Source organism: Rhinatrema bivittatum, chromosome 4 (assembly GCF_901001135.1).
Source record: "Rhinatrema bivittatum chromosome 4, aRhiBiv1.1, whole genome shotgun sequence".
Classification (NCBI taxonomy): Eukaryota; Metazoa; Chordata; class Amphibia; order Gymnophiona; family Rhinatrematidae; genus Rhinatrema; species Rhinatrema bivittatum.
The window spans coordinates 415,568,184-415,586,449 of record NC_042618.1 but is presented as its reverse complement, the minus strand read 5'-3'; the positions used below and the strand labels follow the sequence as shown (position 1 = coordinate 415,586,449).

Below are 18,266 nucleotides of genomic sequence, written 5' to 3'. Positions count from 1 at the left end.
TACAGAATCATTCACGCATCCATGTGCAGAAAACAGAATTGCAAATCTCCAAATTCTGACTTGGAAAATTGAGTAAGCAAAGCTTTTCTCTTCTGTGAAACCAGTTGTTTTTATTTTCTGCCCACTTAGCAACTATGTGAATGTCCAGTTAATAATTAACACTTATTTACTTAGAAGAGTCCTTCTAATGAAGCTCAGTAGTCCAAAAGATGAGTTATCATGTTATCGTGTTACAAAGCCTTTGTCCAACAGCGTACCGGATGCTCCTGCGATCAGTACTGTAGCGGGCTGGAAGCAGCCCTCCCAAGGTACGGTAAATGATGAGGATGAGGATGGTGACAGCAGGCTCTGGCTCTGGGATGATCTTCTTTGGCGTGGAGACCTCTGCCGTGGCATTAAGCTCAATGCTGGTCAGGGTAGGTGCTGCAGTAGATGGTGCTTAGTTTGAAACAAAACAGCAAGAAGCCATCTTACAAAAAAATTCTGAATGTTAAGAATCATTTGGAAGACAAAACTGTAAAGTGCACATCGTTTCCAAAGCACCATGCCTAACTGCAGGAAGATTTGATTTGTAAAAAGTACATATTCATACAGTCTCAATTTAATTTACAGTATACAAAAATCTGTGTGATTGTATTTACATCGGTGTTCACGTAATTTAGGTGTTTTGTGGAAAGTGGCCCCGTCAGGGTATCAGAATGTAGAACTTAAGATGATTCTTTCAGTTCCTGACATCAAACAATAGAAAATGCATTAATAACATCATCTCTAGATAAAACCATTCTAAGATCTAATGTATTTTTATAGAATAGAAACTGAATAGAAACCTATTTGGATAAATTTCAAAGGCACTTATATGCATGAAACCGGTCTTTATGTTCATAAGTGGGATTTTGAAACAGTCCCAGTGGGTGTGTGTGTGTGTAAAAGTATACATAGCATATGATTTGGTGTGTATTTCTATGCGTATACTTAATAGACATTATGAAGGATGGGATTGGAATTTGTGCACACACTTTTGGTTTTCATAAGGACTTGTGTAAATTCACACCCAAAAAGATGCACTTTGAGTGGACAGTATATGCCACATGGTGTTCCCTGTACATATCCAGATCAGTCCGGACTCCTGGGTTTTACCTCCCTGCCAGCAGATGGAGACAGAGAAAGTTTCACTGACACTGTAAATAATCCAGTGTGCCACCTACAGTTCCTCAGTATTTATCTGTCTCCAGCAGATGGTAGATGGTGTAAAACCTGCAGTCTGGAGAAAAAGGACAAAAAAAAAAGATTAAAAGACAAAATGTCTGGATCCTCCCAGAGGGTTGTGAGGTCCTGGTGGAGCCTTCCCCCTTGGTTTGAGGCAGACAAGCAGGGGGTTGGTAACCCTTCTGATAGCTCGGTTCAGAGGTCCGTGGGGTGGACATCTGCTGGTCCAGATCCCTCATCCCCATGAGACAGCGGTGGAATCTGCTGGCAGTTCTGTACTACAAGCCCAGTGGAGCAGGGAAGTATCCCTTTTATACGGTTTGTCTTGGGCTGGGTCGCTAAAGTTTGGCAAAAGGAGACGGATATAGCCAGTGGTCTGGCTCTTTTCTGATCTGCCATGAGGCCTGCGCTCCTGGAACCTGAACTTCTGCATCAAAGGAAAATATTGGTTTCTATGTATCTTTATTTGTTCTCAGAGAGTTAAAAAAAAAGAGACAGAGATAGAGAGAGAACAAGGAACTAGACAGAGGAATCTGTGCAGCAGCGAGGTTCGGGGGGGGGGGGGGGGGGGGGGGGAAGCTACCTTAGCAGCTCGGGGATCTCAGCAATAGAATTTTTCAGCTGCTTCTCTGTCTGCATAGGAGACCAGGTGTGGGCTTTGGGGTGCTGAGGGACTGTTCCTCTGCTTGTCGCTGAGGTGCTTGTGGTGCTGCAGCTGCGGGGAGGAGCAGCATGTACGTGTTGCAAAAACGACATGGTGTTTGGTGGTCTGTGTCAAGCATGACCGCACCAGTAGAACAAGCCTCATGTGTGATGGGGTCTAGCGCTGAGGCTTTCCCCATCGGTGCAAAAATGGTGCCCATTTTTCGATTCCCTAGCAGCATCGGTGGAAGAGGCAGGGGAATCCCCTCCTCAGAGGTGCAGAGAGGCACTTGCACTGAGGAAAGTCCCTGGCTCTGGTAGAGGTAGAAGTCGTCTGCCAGTTTTAATTTGCTTATGCGCAAAGTGTGCTTAGCGGGATGCTGGCTCTTCTCCCCAGTCTCCATGGATTCTCAGCCAGTCAAGAGGTCTGAGCTACTGAGAAGCTCTTCAGGCCGATGATTTTTGTTGCTGCATGTTAACAGATCCAGGCCTAAACGCGCTGAAGGTGCAGGCAAGCTTTGCTTAGCCATGTGGTAGGCCACGGTAGCGGCTGTTTTCCTGCGTGCGTAGGCGTGTGCGCGCATCCTTGCCATGTGGTGATTGCATGCACAGGGACCTATGCACGTAAGGCCGCAGCCTAGATTTTAGAACGTATGTCTGTGACCTAGACTTAAGCGCGTATTTGCACAAGTGCTTGAGCACGTATTTGCACAGGTGCTTGTGAGTGTAAGGCCACGACCTAGACTGGAGCGTGTATTTGTGCAGGTACTTGTGTGCATAAGACTGTGACCTAAGCTTGAGCGCATATTTGTGCAGGTATTTGTGCGTGTATGACCACGGGCTATATGAGGGCGTATTTGCGCCTATATTTGTGTGCATATTTGTGCGCGCCCTGGAGGGGTGTGCGTGTAAGCCCGGGTGGCATTGGTGTGTTCACAGGAGGCCGCTTAGAGCTGAAATTTGGGAGAGCTAGGCGCCGGGGTTGAAGAGGTCCAAGCTCCTTGCTATCTGTAAGAATTGCCATCTGATAGCAATTCAGTCCTCACTCTCTCTCCGTTTGTCAGTGCTGTTTTAGATGCTCAAAGCGATTTGACAGCTTTTGCTCATGTTGGGATATCTCCTTGGCCTATGGTGTCTCTGGAGGGGAATCGAGTGGGAGGCGAGGCAATGGTCAGTTCTCCTCCCTTGTTCCCGAGGGCAGAAGCTTCCCTGAGAGAAGTTGGAGAGGGCAAGGTTGGGCTTATGGATTCCGGTATAGATCCTTCCTCCTTCTCCTGGGCGGAATGTTTCCAAGGCCTGCAGACCTTTCTGCAGGGGTGCCCAGCAAAGGTGAAGCGACCTACTATGTAGAGATCGCATGCTCAGGCCTCCCATTTGTCAGTCATGGCGGGCAAATGCTGCAGGGATGCTGTCCCTGCTAATGTTTAAGAGGATGTGAATTATGAGACACCGGAGGATTCCAATGGGGAATTGGCTTTCTCACTTCTAGAAGTGAAAATTGAGAGTCACTTCAGACTCTGCTCAGATTTTTTTCTTTTTTTCACAAAAATATCTTGCTGAGTTTGTTGGCTCAGACCCTAAACATGCTCAGCGTGGCCCGAGTCTGTTGGCTCAGATCCTTAACATGCTCAGTGTGACCGGAGGTCAATTTTAAATTAAGCATTGGATACAGGGGGCCCCCCTGTATCCAATTCAAGAGATATTTGCTTTAAAAAGGTAAATGCGGCTCTCAAGGTTCCCCATTTCTGCATGGAAACTTTGAGGTCCAACTCTGAGGTCTGTCATAGCGGCGATAAGCAAGATAGCGTTCTTGGGCATCTCTCGCCTTGATAAAGGTGTATCTGCACATAGCCATCAGGCCAGAGCACCAGAAATAGCTGAGGTTCAAGGTCCTAAGGGAACATTTTTGGTTTCGAGTCCTTCCCTTCAGCTGGCAACGGCTCCACGTACCTTCACCAAGGTAATGGTGGTGGGGCAGCCGCATTGCAAAAGGAGGGTGTGTTGGTGTATCTGTGTCCGGATGACTGCTCATTCGTGCGAAATCAGATGACCTCTGTCGACAATCAGTACAAAAGGTACTGATGCACTTGAAGTCTTTAGGATGAGTGGTGAACCTAGCAACGAGCCATTTAGATCTTTTACAAACTCTGGAGTATCTGGGAGCTCAGTTCGACACACTGGCAGGGAGAGCGTTTCTTATGGAGTCTGAATTTTAAAATCATCAACAGATGAGCAAAACTCAGCACAGTCAGAAAAACTGACTAAGGGCCTCATTTTCCAATATCGCATTGGTAATGCAGTAGGGGGTGTTACCAATGCAAATAGTTCCAGACAGCCTGTGTCAGGCTTGGAGGGGGAGGGAGAGAGAGAGGGAGAGAGAGAGAGAGAGAGAGAGAGAGAGAACCTTACTATAGTGCCTATGCCCTAGACAGGTATTTTAACCCCTATGGGAGGGCCACCTACTAACTCGGGGTGGGGATTAGGTATGAGCGTCGGGGGCCACTTTCGCATTCCACATGAGACCTACGGAAAGAACAGTGGTCTCTAGTGAGGATTTGCTGGCCGTCGGAGTGAGGAAACTCACTCCAAGAAGAGATTTGGGCTACATTCTCTCCACCTAGCTTGTTGTTGCCCAGGTAGAGTGTCCATCAAGCTAGGTGGAGAGAACATTGCCCAAATCTGTTCTTGGAGTGAGTTTCCTCACTCCGACGGCCAGCAAATCTTCACTAGAGACCACTGTTCTTTCCGTAGGTCTCATGTGGAATGCGAAAGTGGCCCCCAACCCCCGACGCTCATACCTAATCCCCACCCCGAGTTAGTAGGTGGCCCTCCCATAGGGGTTAAAATACCTGTCTAGGGCATAGGCACTATAGTAAGGTTCTCTCTCTCTCTCTCTCTCTCTCTCTCTCTCTCTCTCTCTCTCTCTCTCTCTCTCTCTCTCTCTCTCTCTCTCTCCAAGCCTGAAATAGGCTGTCTGGAACTAACCCTTTACTTGCCGGTAGTGCAGTCCGTAACGCAAATTTGAGGGTTGTAGTTATTCTTGCATGAGAAAAGTCTATTTAAGAGCCAGATTCAGCCATGGGGAATGGCTTCTTCTCCCTCAGTCAGCCAACGAAGAGACACACAGTACTTGTGTACTTCCTTTTTCACCACAAGTCTATGCAGTTCGGGCTTCTATCCTTTGTAACTGGAGAATATTACAGGTTCATGATATCTTCGGAGCACCCCCGAGAATTGCATATACTAGCAGCAATAATTTGAAAAATCTGTTGGTCCATTCTGATTTTGCATATCAGCCAGCTGGGTCAGTCAGTCCTTCTGGCGGCGCTCACTGTCCTTGCGGCCACTGTTCTGTTTGTCATGTGTCAATGAACGTCTCTTCTCTGACAGTGACTGTGGCTAATTTTGTCAGCAAGTTGAAATAAAAGACATGGTGTTTGTCTACAGCAGTCATTTGCCTTATTAGGTGCTCTTGTGATAAAGTTTATGTGAGGAAAAGAAAACAAAACAAAACGTATGATTAGGACCCACATGATCGAACATCTCTCTAGCCTGACACATCATTGCCTGACTGCACCTTTAGTAGCTCACTGTGATGAAATGCTTTATGGATTTGATGATCTACAATTTTGTGTGATAGACCAACTGACTGCCCACTGGCGTGGAGGGGACCTCCATCATGACCTGTTACAATCTGAACAAAAATGGATTTTTAAATTGCAGTCTGTTTCCCCAGTGGGATTAAATGCTGAACTGGACCTGAGAGTGTTTTTAGGCTTTTTAGTACACTTTTATCAGTTGACTTACGAAATTGCATCGTCACCAGTATGTGCTCTAATTATTGCAGATGGATCTCCCCTGACATCTTCACTGGCCATTATAAGATGACTTTGGCTTTTTGCCTTAATGGTCCACCTTGAGACACTTCTGTGAGACTACTTGCCCTGCTATGAAGGCTAAAAGTTGCAGTGGATTGTAAATTTCAGTTTACCCCTGAAAAAGCTTTTCTCAGCAAAACTCCAGCCGTGTGGTTGGGTCTGTTTGGACTGTTATGCTCCCTTCTTTATATGCTTTCTAAAAAAAACTTACAAAAAAATTAGTTTGAAGGTGGATGATCGAATTGTCCGGCGGTCCTAGCATACGACAGCAGGGAACACCGTTAAGCTTGCTGACACCTTTCTTTAGTTATGTTTAACTGAATTTTTTTGTGATTGACCAGAATTTGCTGAATTTTGCACATTTAATCCGCATCTACATATCGTTTTGGGGTTTTTTGGACTCTCCTTGGTTAATTGTCAGTTACATAAACCACATAAAATTAAATTAAAACCTATAAAATTATATTAAAATATGGCCATAGTATTAGATTAGGGAAACACTAGCAGACAATAACAGGGAGTTCACATGGGAGAAAATGCCTAGGATGGTTTCTGTTTGCTCTTGTGTATAGTCAGCAGGAGTGACTTCTCGGGGGGGATATTTCCAGCAATGTACTCATTTACCTTGCACTCTCGGGGACAGGAGGACAGACACTGGCAGCTCAACATGAGTATGAGGGTCCCAGGTAGCCTGGCCTCGAAAAAGGTTGCTGTGGTACCGTGGAAAATGCCTCCTGGAATGGGTGTGATTCTCCATCCGGTCAATGCTGAGTACTGCGCTCAGAGGGAAAGAAGTTGAGTGAAAACAGTATCACAAACTAATGTACATGAGACACAACAGGGGTCTTCTGATTCTTGGATGGGTCACTGGAAGGGCACAGAGCAACAGCCAGTGTCATTACTCTTGTCAAGCAAATGCTGAGCACATTAATGATTAGAGATGTGAATCGTGTCCTCGATCGTCTTAACGATCGATTTCGGCTGGGAGGGGGAGGGAATCGTATTGTTGCCGTTTGGGTGTGTAAACTATCCGGAACCCCCGCTGAACGACCTCCTGCAGTCGATCTCCTGCCGGCGCCATTTTCCGTACGAAAACGATTTGCGGCAAGAAATCGCTCCCGGAACCCCGCTGGACTCCCAGGAAAATTTTGGCCAGCTTGGGGGGGCCTCCTGACCCCCACAAGACTTGCCAAAAGTCCAGCGGGGGTCCGGAACGACCTCCTGCGTCGAATCGTTTTTGTCTATGGCCGCCGCCATTTTGCGGTGGCCATTTTGAAAAATGGCGCCGGCTGAAGACAACACGATTCTATTGAGGGGGCCGTTCCGGACCGCCGCCGTTCTGGACCACCGCCGGATCCCCAGGTAATTTAAAGCATTGGGGGGGGGGGTTTGGGAGGGTGGGGGATTTAATTTAAAGGGTCGGGGGTGGGTTTTAGGGGGTTTTAGTGTGCCGGTTTTCCTGCCCTCCCCCTTCCCCCGATTTACAATTTTTTAACGATAAATCGGGGGAATTGGTATTGTATCGTGGCCCTAACGATTTTTTGACGATTTAAAATATATCGGACGATATTTTAAATCGTCAAAAAACGATTCACATCCCTATTAATGATTACAAAAAAATGAAAGTGCAATTCTGCAGCATTCACTGCAGCAGAGAAAAGGAGTTCAAGCACTGTATCCCTCCAAACCCCCTCCCCCTCTTACAGCCTCCCCGCTCTTTCCCACCCCCACTCCCACCATGCATATGTAGCTCTGCCAATGCAAATTTATTTATTTATTTATTTATTTATTTATTTAGAGTTTTTCTATACCGGCATTCGTGATTAAAAATCACATCATGCCGGTTTACATATAACAGGGGGTGTACATATAACAGGGGGTGATGTGACCCTGCACTGATTCTCTGCTGTTCCTGTCCAAGCCTCTGACTGCAATCTGATGTTTCCGAATCATCTCAAACAATGGAACACTGCAAGGCCTGCAGCTTGTCTGAGCAGAGGTGGAAAGGCATGTTAAATAATATAATGCTTTTCCAAGCTCTATCAGGGAACTGAGAGATGCTATGACTGTTGCTTCAGACTTGGTTTGGTTTGTTTTTTTGAACTTTGAAGAAACCTTAGGGCATTGTGGTCTATATTTTTAACATGGGGTAAAATAGAGTTAATCTGCCCAAGTCAGTCATATCCAGGCAAGTAGATTTGTAGCCACCTGAATGTATATTTATACTTTTGTAATGCGCAAACTTTTCTTTGGTTGCCCAAAAAAAGAGGCATTCCAGGGGGAAGGAAATGTTTCAGAGGTATGTTTGCAATCTACACACAAGCACACATATTTAATTTCTTAAAATGTACATGGACCCCTTAGGCATGCTGCTACCACACCTAACTTACACCATCATACCGAAATGGGTAAGAGTAGGAGCAGACGTCTAGTCTCATAGCAACCCAAATTGCAAACACATCGACTCATTGTGCGGATTTAAAAGTACATGGCAGTTAGGAGCCCTATTAAAAATATACCCCAATGTATAAGAGAAGGCAAATCGCTCCTCTCTCTCTCTTCATTTCCATTCATGGATCTTCCTTATAGGGCCAAGACAGTAACATCCCTTTCCTGCCGTCTTGCAAAGCAGTAACATCCTTTTCCTGCCACCTACTTACTAATGTTTGGGGTCACCAGTCCAATGGGGTTTAGGTAGGTGAGCTTCATGTTCTTGGCCAGTGTGCTTGTATATTCCCGGAGCTGCTCCATCAGCCCTGCACTTCCATTCTCGCTCTGCGGCAGCATCTCCCAGTGTTCCTTGTTCTCCAGAGCCAGCACAGAGCTCCCTGCTCTCAGCAGGTTCTAGCCAATAAAACAGAGAGGGACAGCATACAGATACGGGTCACAAACGGCAGAGTGAGACGGAGAGGGTTTTGCTAGAGGCCTCATTGCCTGCTGAATGAAACCTTTGACCATTAAGCTGAGAGTGAACTTTCACAAATACCGAGGAAGCTACCCTAACCCTTCTTTGTCTTTCTCTTAGTGTTTTTGCTTGCAGGAAAATATTTTTCCCCTTTTTTAACTTCATGGAAAATGTTCTGTCATGAGAGTGAGTACAGAGCGTTTTCTAAAAGGATATAAAGCAATACACATAATGAAATAGCTACAATTTAGTGGAATGTGTCAGAGTCTCTTAGGTAAGTATGCTTAGAATTAGGACTGATAACCACTTGATTTGCCAAATTTAGTTTAAGTTCTGGTGTCCTTTCGGCTCTTGGTTGCACCATAACTCATGGTACCCACAAATGTATAGACTGACCATGTATTTCCCTTCAAGTAGTGTGTGGCCAGTCCATGGATACATAGAATAAAGGTCAACAAATAAGTTGTAGATGCGAAAAATTTCTATCAGTCTAGTTTTTTTTCAAACTCTTTATTATAACTTTTCAAGGCATACAACAAAATAGAATATCAGAATATAGTAGACACAGACAGCAGCGAAACCAGGAGCGACGAGCATCACCCATGTTCAAAGTCAATTTATCCCATCCAACAGCAGCAATTCAGCAGCATAGGAAGTCTCAGCCTAGGAACAAGTTAAGAACTGCCCAACCCCAAATAGTGTTGATGGTATAAGCCCCATATACGATTATACTTGACTTGTTCATTTTTCAAGGCATAGTGCAGGTGTTTGATGTCCGCCAGTTCCAGGACTTGGGTCCTCCAGAGGTCGATGCTGGGGTTATGCTTCCAGAATGTAACTATGGTAAATCGTGCTGCAAGGAGTAATTGGTTAACCAGCTGTCTAAGGATTAGTGATCTGTCCCATCTTCCCAGCAGGCCAGTCAAAGGTGCAAAATGCACAGGGAAATTTAGAATGACTGTGACTTCCTGAGTCACCTTGGAGCAGAACTCCTGTACTCCCGGACAGTATCATCACATGTGCATATAAATCCCAGTTTCACTACAGCCCCGCCAGAAGATCATACTCAAACAAGGGAAGAAAGTGGCAAGGTCAGCTGGAGTATGATACATCCGATGCAACAATCTGACCATCAATGCAATCCGTTTCTGACATATCAAACTATGATGTGCCATTTCCCATATACTTTTCCAGTCTCTGGTAGTGAGTGTCACATCTAAATCCACATTCCACTTATCAACCAGCATTTGGGATGTCTCTCTCCCCAATTTCCCTTTGATACCCCAATACAGTAGCGAAATACGTTTTCTGCCAGCACCCCTCTGTGCTACAAATAATGAGTATAGTCTCTTGCAGGAAACTCAAATTCCTCTCTTGCAAAGCAAAGGTCTGAAACTTTCCCTCCTCCCACAACTGAAAACGACAATAAAAACCACTATCTCTCCAGGCTTTCAAGACTGGCATAAAATTAAGGCCAGAAAATAAAGGATTACAGTAAGCAGGCGCTACCAGTGAAAGAACTTTGCTATCTCTTCCTAGAAAATTCATGACCTGCCGCCATACACTCAAAGTGTGAGCAAATATAGGGCTCTTACGAGTTACCCGTCTCCTCACTGGGGAAGAGGGTGATAAGAATGATAGCACAGATAAATCTGCTATATCCCACTGCACCTTCTCCAATGGTAAACATGGTTCACACTGAATGCCCTAACCAAGCTTTTAAACAAATTAGTCTCGATGCCCATTAATGTATTCTAAGATTAGGAAGGGTCATACTCCCCTGCGATTTTGGAAGCCAGCGTTGGCTTAAATGTATCTTAGGTTTTCTATTGTGCCATATAAACTTAGCAATGACACTATGTGGCTCATCAAACATTTTAGCAGGAACACCACAGGGAATGTGCTTAAACAAATAAAGCAGCTTTGGGAGAGCACTCATTTTCAATAAATTAAGACGCCCTGCCCAGGAGTCGGGCAAGTCCACCCATGTTGCCAAATCCTGTCAAATCTTAGTAATAAGACTCTCATAATTACTAGAGTACAGATCTTGAAAAGGATTAGGAATGTAAATACTCAAGTACTGAAACCCCTCTCACATCACTCGGAAAGCCGAAAAGCAGGCTGGGATGGAAAACTTGGGAGTCAGTGGAAATAGCTCTGATTTATCCCGATTCACTTTATAACCCACTAATTGGCCATTCTGCTGTAACAAATGCATCAGCCGTGGACAGGAGTTACGCAAGTTGGTCAAGAAAAACAGAATGTCATCCATGTATAAAGAAACTTTATGATCCCACTATTCCAATCCCAGCCCATGTATTTGAGGATCTTGATGGATGTCTACCACAAGATTCTCTATCACCAAGTCAAACAGCTACAGAGAAAAGGGTCACCCCAACATATATCATGGGAGATGTGAACAAAAAATGACTGAACTCTGATCAAAAGATGCATTGTAGGTTTAGAATACGTTGCTTGGATCCATGCTATATATCTCTCTGGTGATTTAGCATTCCTCAGGACTGCATATAAGAATGGTCAAGATAGCCAATGAATGCCTTTTCTGCATCTAGGGAGACCACCAGGCCAGTCACTCCATGTCCCTTGCCCAAGTGCAAAATATTAAACAACATCTTGGTATTGGCTGTCGATAGTCTCCTGTGCATAAAACCTGTTTGATCACTTTGTATTAGTAAAGGTAAAACCACCTCCAGTTGAAGCCAGAGAACCTTGGCTAGTATCTTCAGATGTGAGCTTAACAATGAGATTGACCTATATGAGCCACAATCCTCCATATCTTTCCCTTTTTTATGTATTAAAGATATGTGAGCATCCCCCAGATCGCCCTGGAAAGACCCTTCCTCCCTTGCAGCGTTAAAGAGAAGACGATGGAAAGGGCCTAGAGCTACCAAATGTTGCGGTCCCGGGCCGTGCCCCGGTCCCTCCACCTATCTTGGGGACGGTCCGGGCCGCTGCGACGTCTTTTTGCCCTGTACGGGCCTGCCTGGCTCCTGCTGCGGCACTCCCTCCTCGAGGGAGACGCTGCCGATGCTCCGTGGCTGGCCCCGCCCCCTAGACGCGCACGCAGGGGCTCAACATTTAAAGGGGCCAGCGCGGGAAAGTAAACATAAGAACATAAGAAATTGCCATGCTGGGACAGACCAAGGGTCCATCAAGCCCAGCATCCTGTTTCCAACAGAGGCCAAAAACCAGGCCACAAGAACCTGGCAATTACCCAAACACTAAGAAGAACCCATGCTACTGATGCAATTAATAGCAGTGGCTATTCCCTAAGTATAATTGATAGAGATGTGAATCATGTGATCGATCGTCTTAACGATCGATTTCGGCTGGGAGGGGGAGGGAATCGGATCGTCGCAGTTTGGGTTTTTTTTTTTTTTTTTTTTTTTGTATAAACAATTTTTATTGGGTTTTTCAAAAAAAACAAGCATCAAACAACATCAATAGGGAGGGTGGTATCTGATCCCTCCCCAACATTTTCCCCCGGTTACAAATACAGCAACACCCCTCCCCAACCCCCCCTCCCCCCCTGTAGAGTTCACGAAAAAAAGTAGACAATTGGAAAAGGGCACGTCCCGGAAGCAGCCAAAAATGTCCGAGTGGGTGAGTGTGCGCAGCCCCTAGTCATTCAACACAAGACTCCGTGCGCGGTGGGGAAGTTGTTGAATGTACGAATTCCAAGTATGTAGGAATAGCCGTCGCCGACCTGAAGAGTCTCGCACCGCCATGTTTTCCATCGTCATCATCGCATGGAGCAGGTTCCGCCAAGTCCAATAGGATGGGGCGTGCGGGGACCTCCAAGCCAGCAAAATAGTTTTCTTCCCCACTAGGCTCGCCTTCTGTAGCAGCAGGCGTGAACCAGGATCTCGAACTCTAATTGGGGAGATGCAGCCAAATAAAAACCACATGGGAGAGACAGGCAACACCACATCTACCAAGTCTGCCAGCGGGACGTGTCTCGTTGTTTAAGATGACCGTGCTTCCGAAATGGCTGTACCTTTTACAAAATTTACCTTTGCTGATTAGACGGAAGGATCTCGATGCATTTGAGAGTACACTGCGTAGATTCTTGTGGCGGGGCGGCAGGGCCCGACTCCCATTACAGTGGCTAAAGAATACTTGGGGGACGGGGGGTATGGGGGTGCCTGATTTAGCCCGCTACAACTTGGCCTGCAACCTGAGGGTTCTTCGTAATTGGCTCGTAGGGACCTCCCATTACGCTTCCCTGTCTGTGGACCGGGCCCTCATGTTCCCGCTGGCCCCTTCTTATGTGGTGCAGGCGGATTCCAGCCACCTCCCGTCGTTCGTGAGTCATACGGCGCTCATTCGTCCCCTACGACAGACCTGGATACGCCTCGCAAAACTCCTGCAAGTCTCCACGATTTGCGCCTACTTCCTTCCAATTCGGGGGAATGCCGAGTTCCCCTCAGGCTCCCAATCCGCTATGTTTCGGAGATGGGAAAAGGGAGGTATCACGCATTTGGGTCATTTGTGGACTTCAGAGGGGGTGTTTATGCCATTTTCGGACTTTCGCACTCTTTATCATCTGGGGGCTAACCAAGTCTTCCCATACCTGCAGGTCCGCCACTATGTACACGCGCTGCCTGGGGTGACTAAGGGACTGGCCCAGTTCCAGTCGTTGGACAGCATATTCCACTTTGCCAGCGCTCGCATCCCTTCCCTTTCAAACTACTATAAGGCGCTCAGAAAGAGGTCGGAGGTTGATGTTTGCTCCAGCCTTGTGACACGCTGGAATAGAGACGGGGATTTTTGTCTTAATAGTTTTATTTTACGCATATGTTTTAGGCGTATCGCCAGGATCTCAAAGAACATGTACTTTTGGGAGATGCAGTTTAAATTTCTGAGCAGAGCCTATGTATCTCCTCAGTTGGCCCACAAATTGAAAATTGCCCCCTCCCCTCTGTGTTCCAGATGCCAGGGGACCGTGGGCACTCTTTCCCATGTCTTTTGGACGTGCCCCATGGTTCATAGATTCTGGCGCAAGGTGATAGATTACCTGGCAGACTTGGGTTTTTTAAATATCGTGTAAATCGTGTAAATCGAAAACCGGCACACTAAAACATCTCTAAAACCCACCCCGACCCTTTAAAATAAATCCCCCCACCCTCCCGAACCCCCCCAAAATGCCTTAAATTACCTGGGGTCCAGTGGGGGGGGAGGGCGGGAAAACCGGCACACTAAAACAACCCTAAAACCCACCCCGACCCTTTAAAATAAATCCCCCACCCTCCCGAACCCCCCCAAAATGCCTTAAATTACCTGGGGTCCAGAGGAAGGGTCCCGGTGTGATCTTTTACTCTCGGACCTCGGACCTCCGTGTGTTGTAGAAAGAAAATGGCGCCGGCGCTACCTTTGACCTGTCATATGACAGGCCGGCGCCATTTTGTTTTTTTGTCCCCCGACGTCAGGAGTGTAGGAGATCGCTCCCGGACCCCCGCTGGACCCCCAGGGACTTTTGGCCAGCTTGGGGGGGCCTCCTGACCCCCACAAGACTTGCCAAAAGTCCAGCGGGGGTCCGGAATGACCTCCTGCAGTCGAATCGTGTTGCCGAATGGCCGGCGCCATTTTGCGCAAAATGGCACCGGCCATACGGCAACACGAATCGACTGCAGGAGGTCGTTCCGGACCCCCGCTGGACTTTTGGCAAGTCTTGTGGGGGTCAGGAGGCCCCCCAAGCTGGCCAAAAGTCCCTGGGGGTCCAGCGGGGGTCCGGGAGCGATCTCCTACACTCCTGACGTCGGGGGACAAAAAAACAAAATGGCGCCGGCAGTCGATTCGTGTTGCCGTATGGCCGGCGCCATTTTGCGCAAAATGGCGCCGGCCATTCGGCAACACGATTCGACTGCAGGAGGTCGTTACGGACCCCCGCTGGACTTTTGGCAAGTCTTGTGGGGGTCAGGAGGCCCCCCCAAGCTGGCCAAAAGTCCCTGGGGGTCCAGCGGGGGTCCGGGAGCGATCTCCTACACTCCTGACGTCGGGGGACAAAAAAACAAAATGGCGCCGGCCTGTCATATGACAGGTCAAAGGTAGCGCCGGCGCCATTTTCTTTCTACAACGCATGGAGGTCCGAGGTCCGAGAGTAAAAGATCACACCGGGACCCTTCCTCTGGACCCCAGGTAATTTAAGGCATTTTGGGGGGGTTCGGGAGGGTGGGGGATTTATTTTAAAGGGTCGGGGTGGGTTTTAGGGTTGTTTTAGTGTGCCGGTTTTCCCGCCCTCCCCCTTCCCCTCCCCCTTCCCCTGATTTACGATTTTTTGACGATAAATCGGGGGAATTGTTATTGTATCGTGGCTCTAACGATTTTTGACGATTTAAAATATATCGGACGATATTTTAAATCGTCAAAAAACGATTCACAGTCCTAATAATTGATTAATAGCCATTAATGGACTTCTCCTCCAAGAACTTATCCACACCTTTTGAACTCAGTTACACTAACTGCACTAACTACCTTCTCTGGCAACCTGAGGTGACATCAGATGCTCCCAGGGTACTTAAACCCTCCAATTGGCTCCACTCCTTGCCTTGCAACGAGGTTCTCTCTTCCAGAGTTGCTAGTTGCTGTTCCTGGTTCCTGACTTCGGCTTCTGACTTCGGCTTCTTACTTCAGCTCGTCCACTGGCTTCTGACTTCGGCTCGTCCACTGGCTTCTGACTTCGGCTCTTTCTCCGGTATCCTGTCCTGTACCATCCAGGGGGTCTCACCTAAGTCCAAGCGGCTCGGGTCCTCAGGGGCTCCTCCCAGGGGGACCGTGGGCTTCCAGTGGTGAGGTTCTGGTTGGCCTCCTGGATCCAGCGACTCCTGTCTTCAATACTCTGGAACTCCTCTTCAGACCCCTGCCCACAGGAGACCAAACGTAAGTCCAAGCGGCCCGGGTCCTCAAAGGGCTCCTCCTGGGGGGACCTCGGTCTTCCAGTGGTAAAGATCCCTCTGGTCTCCTGCCTGGTGCCGCCTCCTGGCTTTGACATCCACTGTGGGCCTTCCCACAGTGCGTCATCATCTGTCCCAGCCGGCTCAAGGGTCCACGAATCCAACAGTTTGCAAGGCCATGGATCCGGTGGACCTAGCCGGCCTTTAGGCTGTTCCCGGAATAGCCCAACGGCTGCAACAGCAGCAGTACTGCCTAGATGTTCTGACAGCGACAGTAGAGAGGCTGGCTAACCGTTTGGATGCCACGTCTTTGGCAGCACCTCCAGCAATGGTTTCCATGCCCAGTTCTGGTCCTGCGTGTTGCAACCATCCTTTCCCGACGGCTTCACTCTGCCTACCTTTCTTTCTTTGCATCTCCTCTCGCTATGGAAAGATGCCTGGCTGCTGGGCGTCTGCCTGCCATCCTCTCCGGCGTCCCCGAACCAGCTTTGGCGCTGCATCCTGCCATGCTCCGCTGGTACCTTAGGGCGTGCGCGCCGTGCGGCCCTCACTCTTATTTCCCACTTGGTGCGAACCTCAGGGAAGTCCCCCTGTGATGACGTCACGCTGCCCAGATATTTAAAGCCTACAATGTTTGCTAGCCTTTGAGTTAGCATGGGGGATTCTTACGGATGGAATTCGCTCTCCGTACCCAGCTACTCTGCCTCTCCAATCTTCCATTGGACTCTTAACGCTAATGGGGTACCCGCTCCTCGGGGGCCTCACTTGCTTTTCAGATCGCTATCAGGAAACTGGTACTCGCTCCTCGAGGGCCCATGTTCCCTGACTCCTGCCTACTCCTACCTTCTCTTCTGCCTGAAAGGATTCGTTATCTTCAACGCCAGTGAGTACTACCATCTTCACCTCAGAGATGTTCCCTGGAACCAGGTACTCGCTCCTCGAGGGCCTGCCTCCATTCCAGCCCTAGTGCCATCTCCTACATGGAACCGCTGTGAGTACATTACCTTCAAGCCTCTCTGCTCTCAGGGATCAGGTACTCGCTCCTCGAGGGCCTGCTCTCCCTAGCCTGAGGTTCTCCATACTGGGGCTTTGTGCATATTCAACTGTACTCATTATTCTCAGTTCTTTCTACTACAGCACTGCTACTGGAGGAGTCACTGTTCCAGCGCCTGAGGGATACTAGCCCAGCCGGGCTACTTCTGCTGCTCACCACTGCCACCCAATCTCTGTGTTTGTGTGTCCCAAGGTGAGCCTGGCCTGTGGCCCCTCACGGGACTTCCCCCCCCCCCCGCCGTGGGCATGGTCAGCTGCCACAGTGTCCAAGGGTCTACCCAAACCTCACTAATTATAACACTGCGACCTCTACCCAACTGCCAGTGCCACCCAGATACTCAGGGGAAGCGAAGCAGTGCCGTGGGTTCCTCAACGAGTGCTATATACGTTTCACTCTACTGCCTTCTCAGTTTCCGATGGACCTGGTGAAGACCAGTTACATTGTGTCCTTGCTAGATGGGAAGTCCCTGGCCTGGGCCTCCCTGGTATGGGAACGTAATGACCCCATCCTTGGAAGCCTGCAACAGTTCGTGTTGGCGTTTCAACACATTTTTGACGAGCCCACCCGCAAGTCCACAGCAGTTGCCGAACTACTCCAATTGTGCCAAGGATCCCATTCCCTTGCAGAGTATGCGGTCGAGTTCCGCACACTAGCCACTGAACTGGACTGGAGGGATGACAGTCTCCACAGCATATTCCTGGAAGGAATGTCCTCACGTCTCAAGGACAAATTAGCAGCAAGGGACCTCCCAGAGGAGCTCGACAGTTTGATCGACCTGGCAGGAAGGGTCAACCGCCGAATCCAACAACAGTCCCGGGAGGGGAAGCCTGGCCATAGAACCGGTAATTCGAGTTTGATGTTTCCTCGGCCGGTGCCCTCGTCCTCTGCTTCCACCAACGCCCAAGGAGCAGAACCCATGCAGTTGGGGCGTGGCCCGATCTCGCAAGAAGAGAGGAGGCGCCACCGCGCCCAGGGCCTGTGCCTATACTGCGGTAACAAGGGGCACTTCCTAGATCAATGTGGTGAGCGGCTGGGAAACGCCAGGACCTAGGGATTATCGGGGAGCTGACCCTAGGTAATACAAGTTCTGCCTCTCCATGCACCATACCGGTTACCATTATCTATCCCGGAGATACTTTTGATATGCTGGCTTTGGTCGACTCTGGAGCAGGAGGGACTTTCATCCTCACGGATCTCGTCCGGCAGTTACAGCTTGAGGTCCAACCCTGACTTCCTCCACTCCGAGTATCTTCGATCCACGGTACTCCCCTTCCGGGGAGCAGTTCTACCTGCACCAAGCCCTTGATTCTACGCACTGGTCTTCTACAGGCTGAAGAGATCTCATTTCTCATACTGGAGAGATACATTCACCTTATCATCTGGGGCTTGCCCTGGCTTCAGAAGCACTCCCCAGTCATACACTGGGATACTCTCCAGATCGCATCTTGGAGTCCGTCCTGTTTCGACTCCTGCCTGGCGACTATTCCTCGGCTCAGCGTGCCACTTCTGACCATGTCTGTGGCAGTTCCACCACAATATCTGGATTACCAGGATGAGTTCCAGAGTATTGAAGAGAGGAGAAGCTGGATCCAGGAGGCCAACCAGAATTTCACCACTGGAAGCCTGGACATAAGGCCTGGACGGACAGGCACAGCAATCGAGGACAG

The 18,266-nt window shown here is 48.5% G+C and overlaps 1 protein-coding gene across 1 annotated transcript in view; it reads right to left on the bottom strand.

The window, feature by feature from the left end:
• Positions 1-18,266, bottom strand: part of CELSR3 (cadherin EGF LAG seven-pass G-type receptor 3) — a 224,888-nt gene that overhangs the window by 39,570 nt on the left and 167,052 nt on the right. Inside the window, 3 exon segments of the mRNA XM_029597516.1 lie at positions 258-438; positions 6,351-6,500; positions 8,387-8,570. Of these exon segments, the coding sequence (XP_029453376.1) occupies positions 258-438; positions 6,351-6,500; positions 8,387-8,570 (515 nt within the window).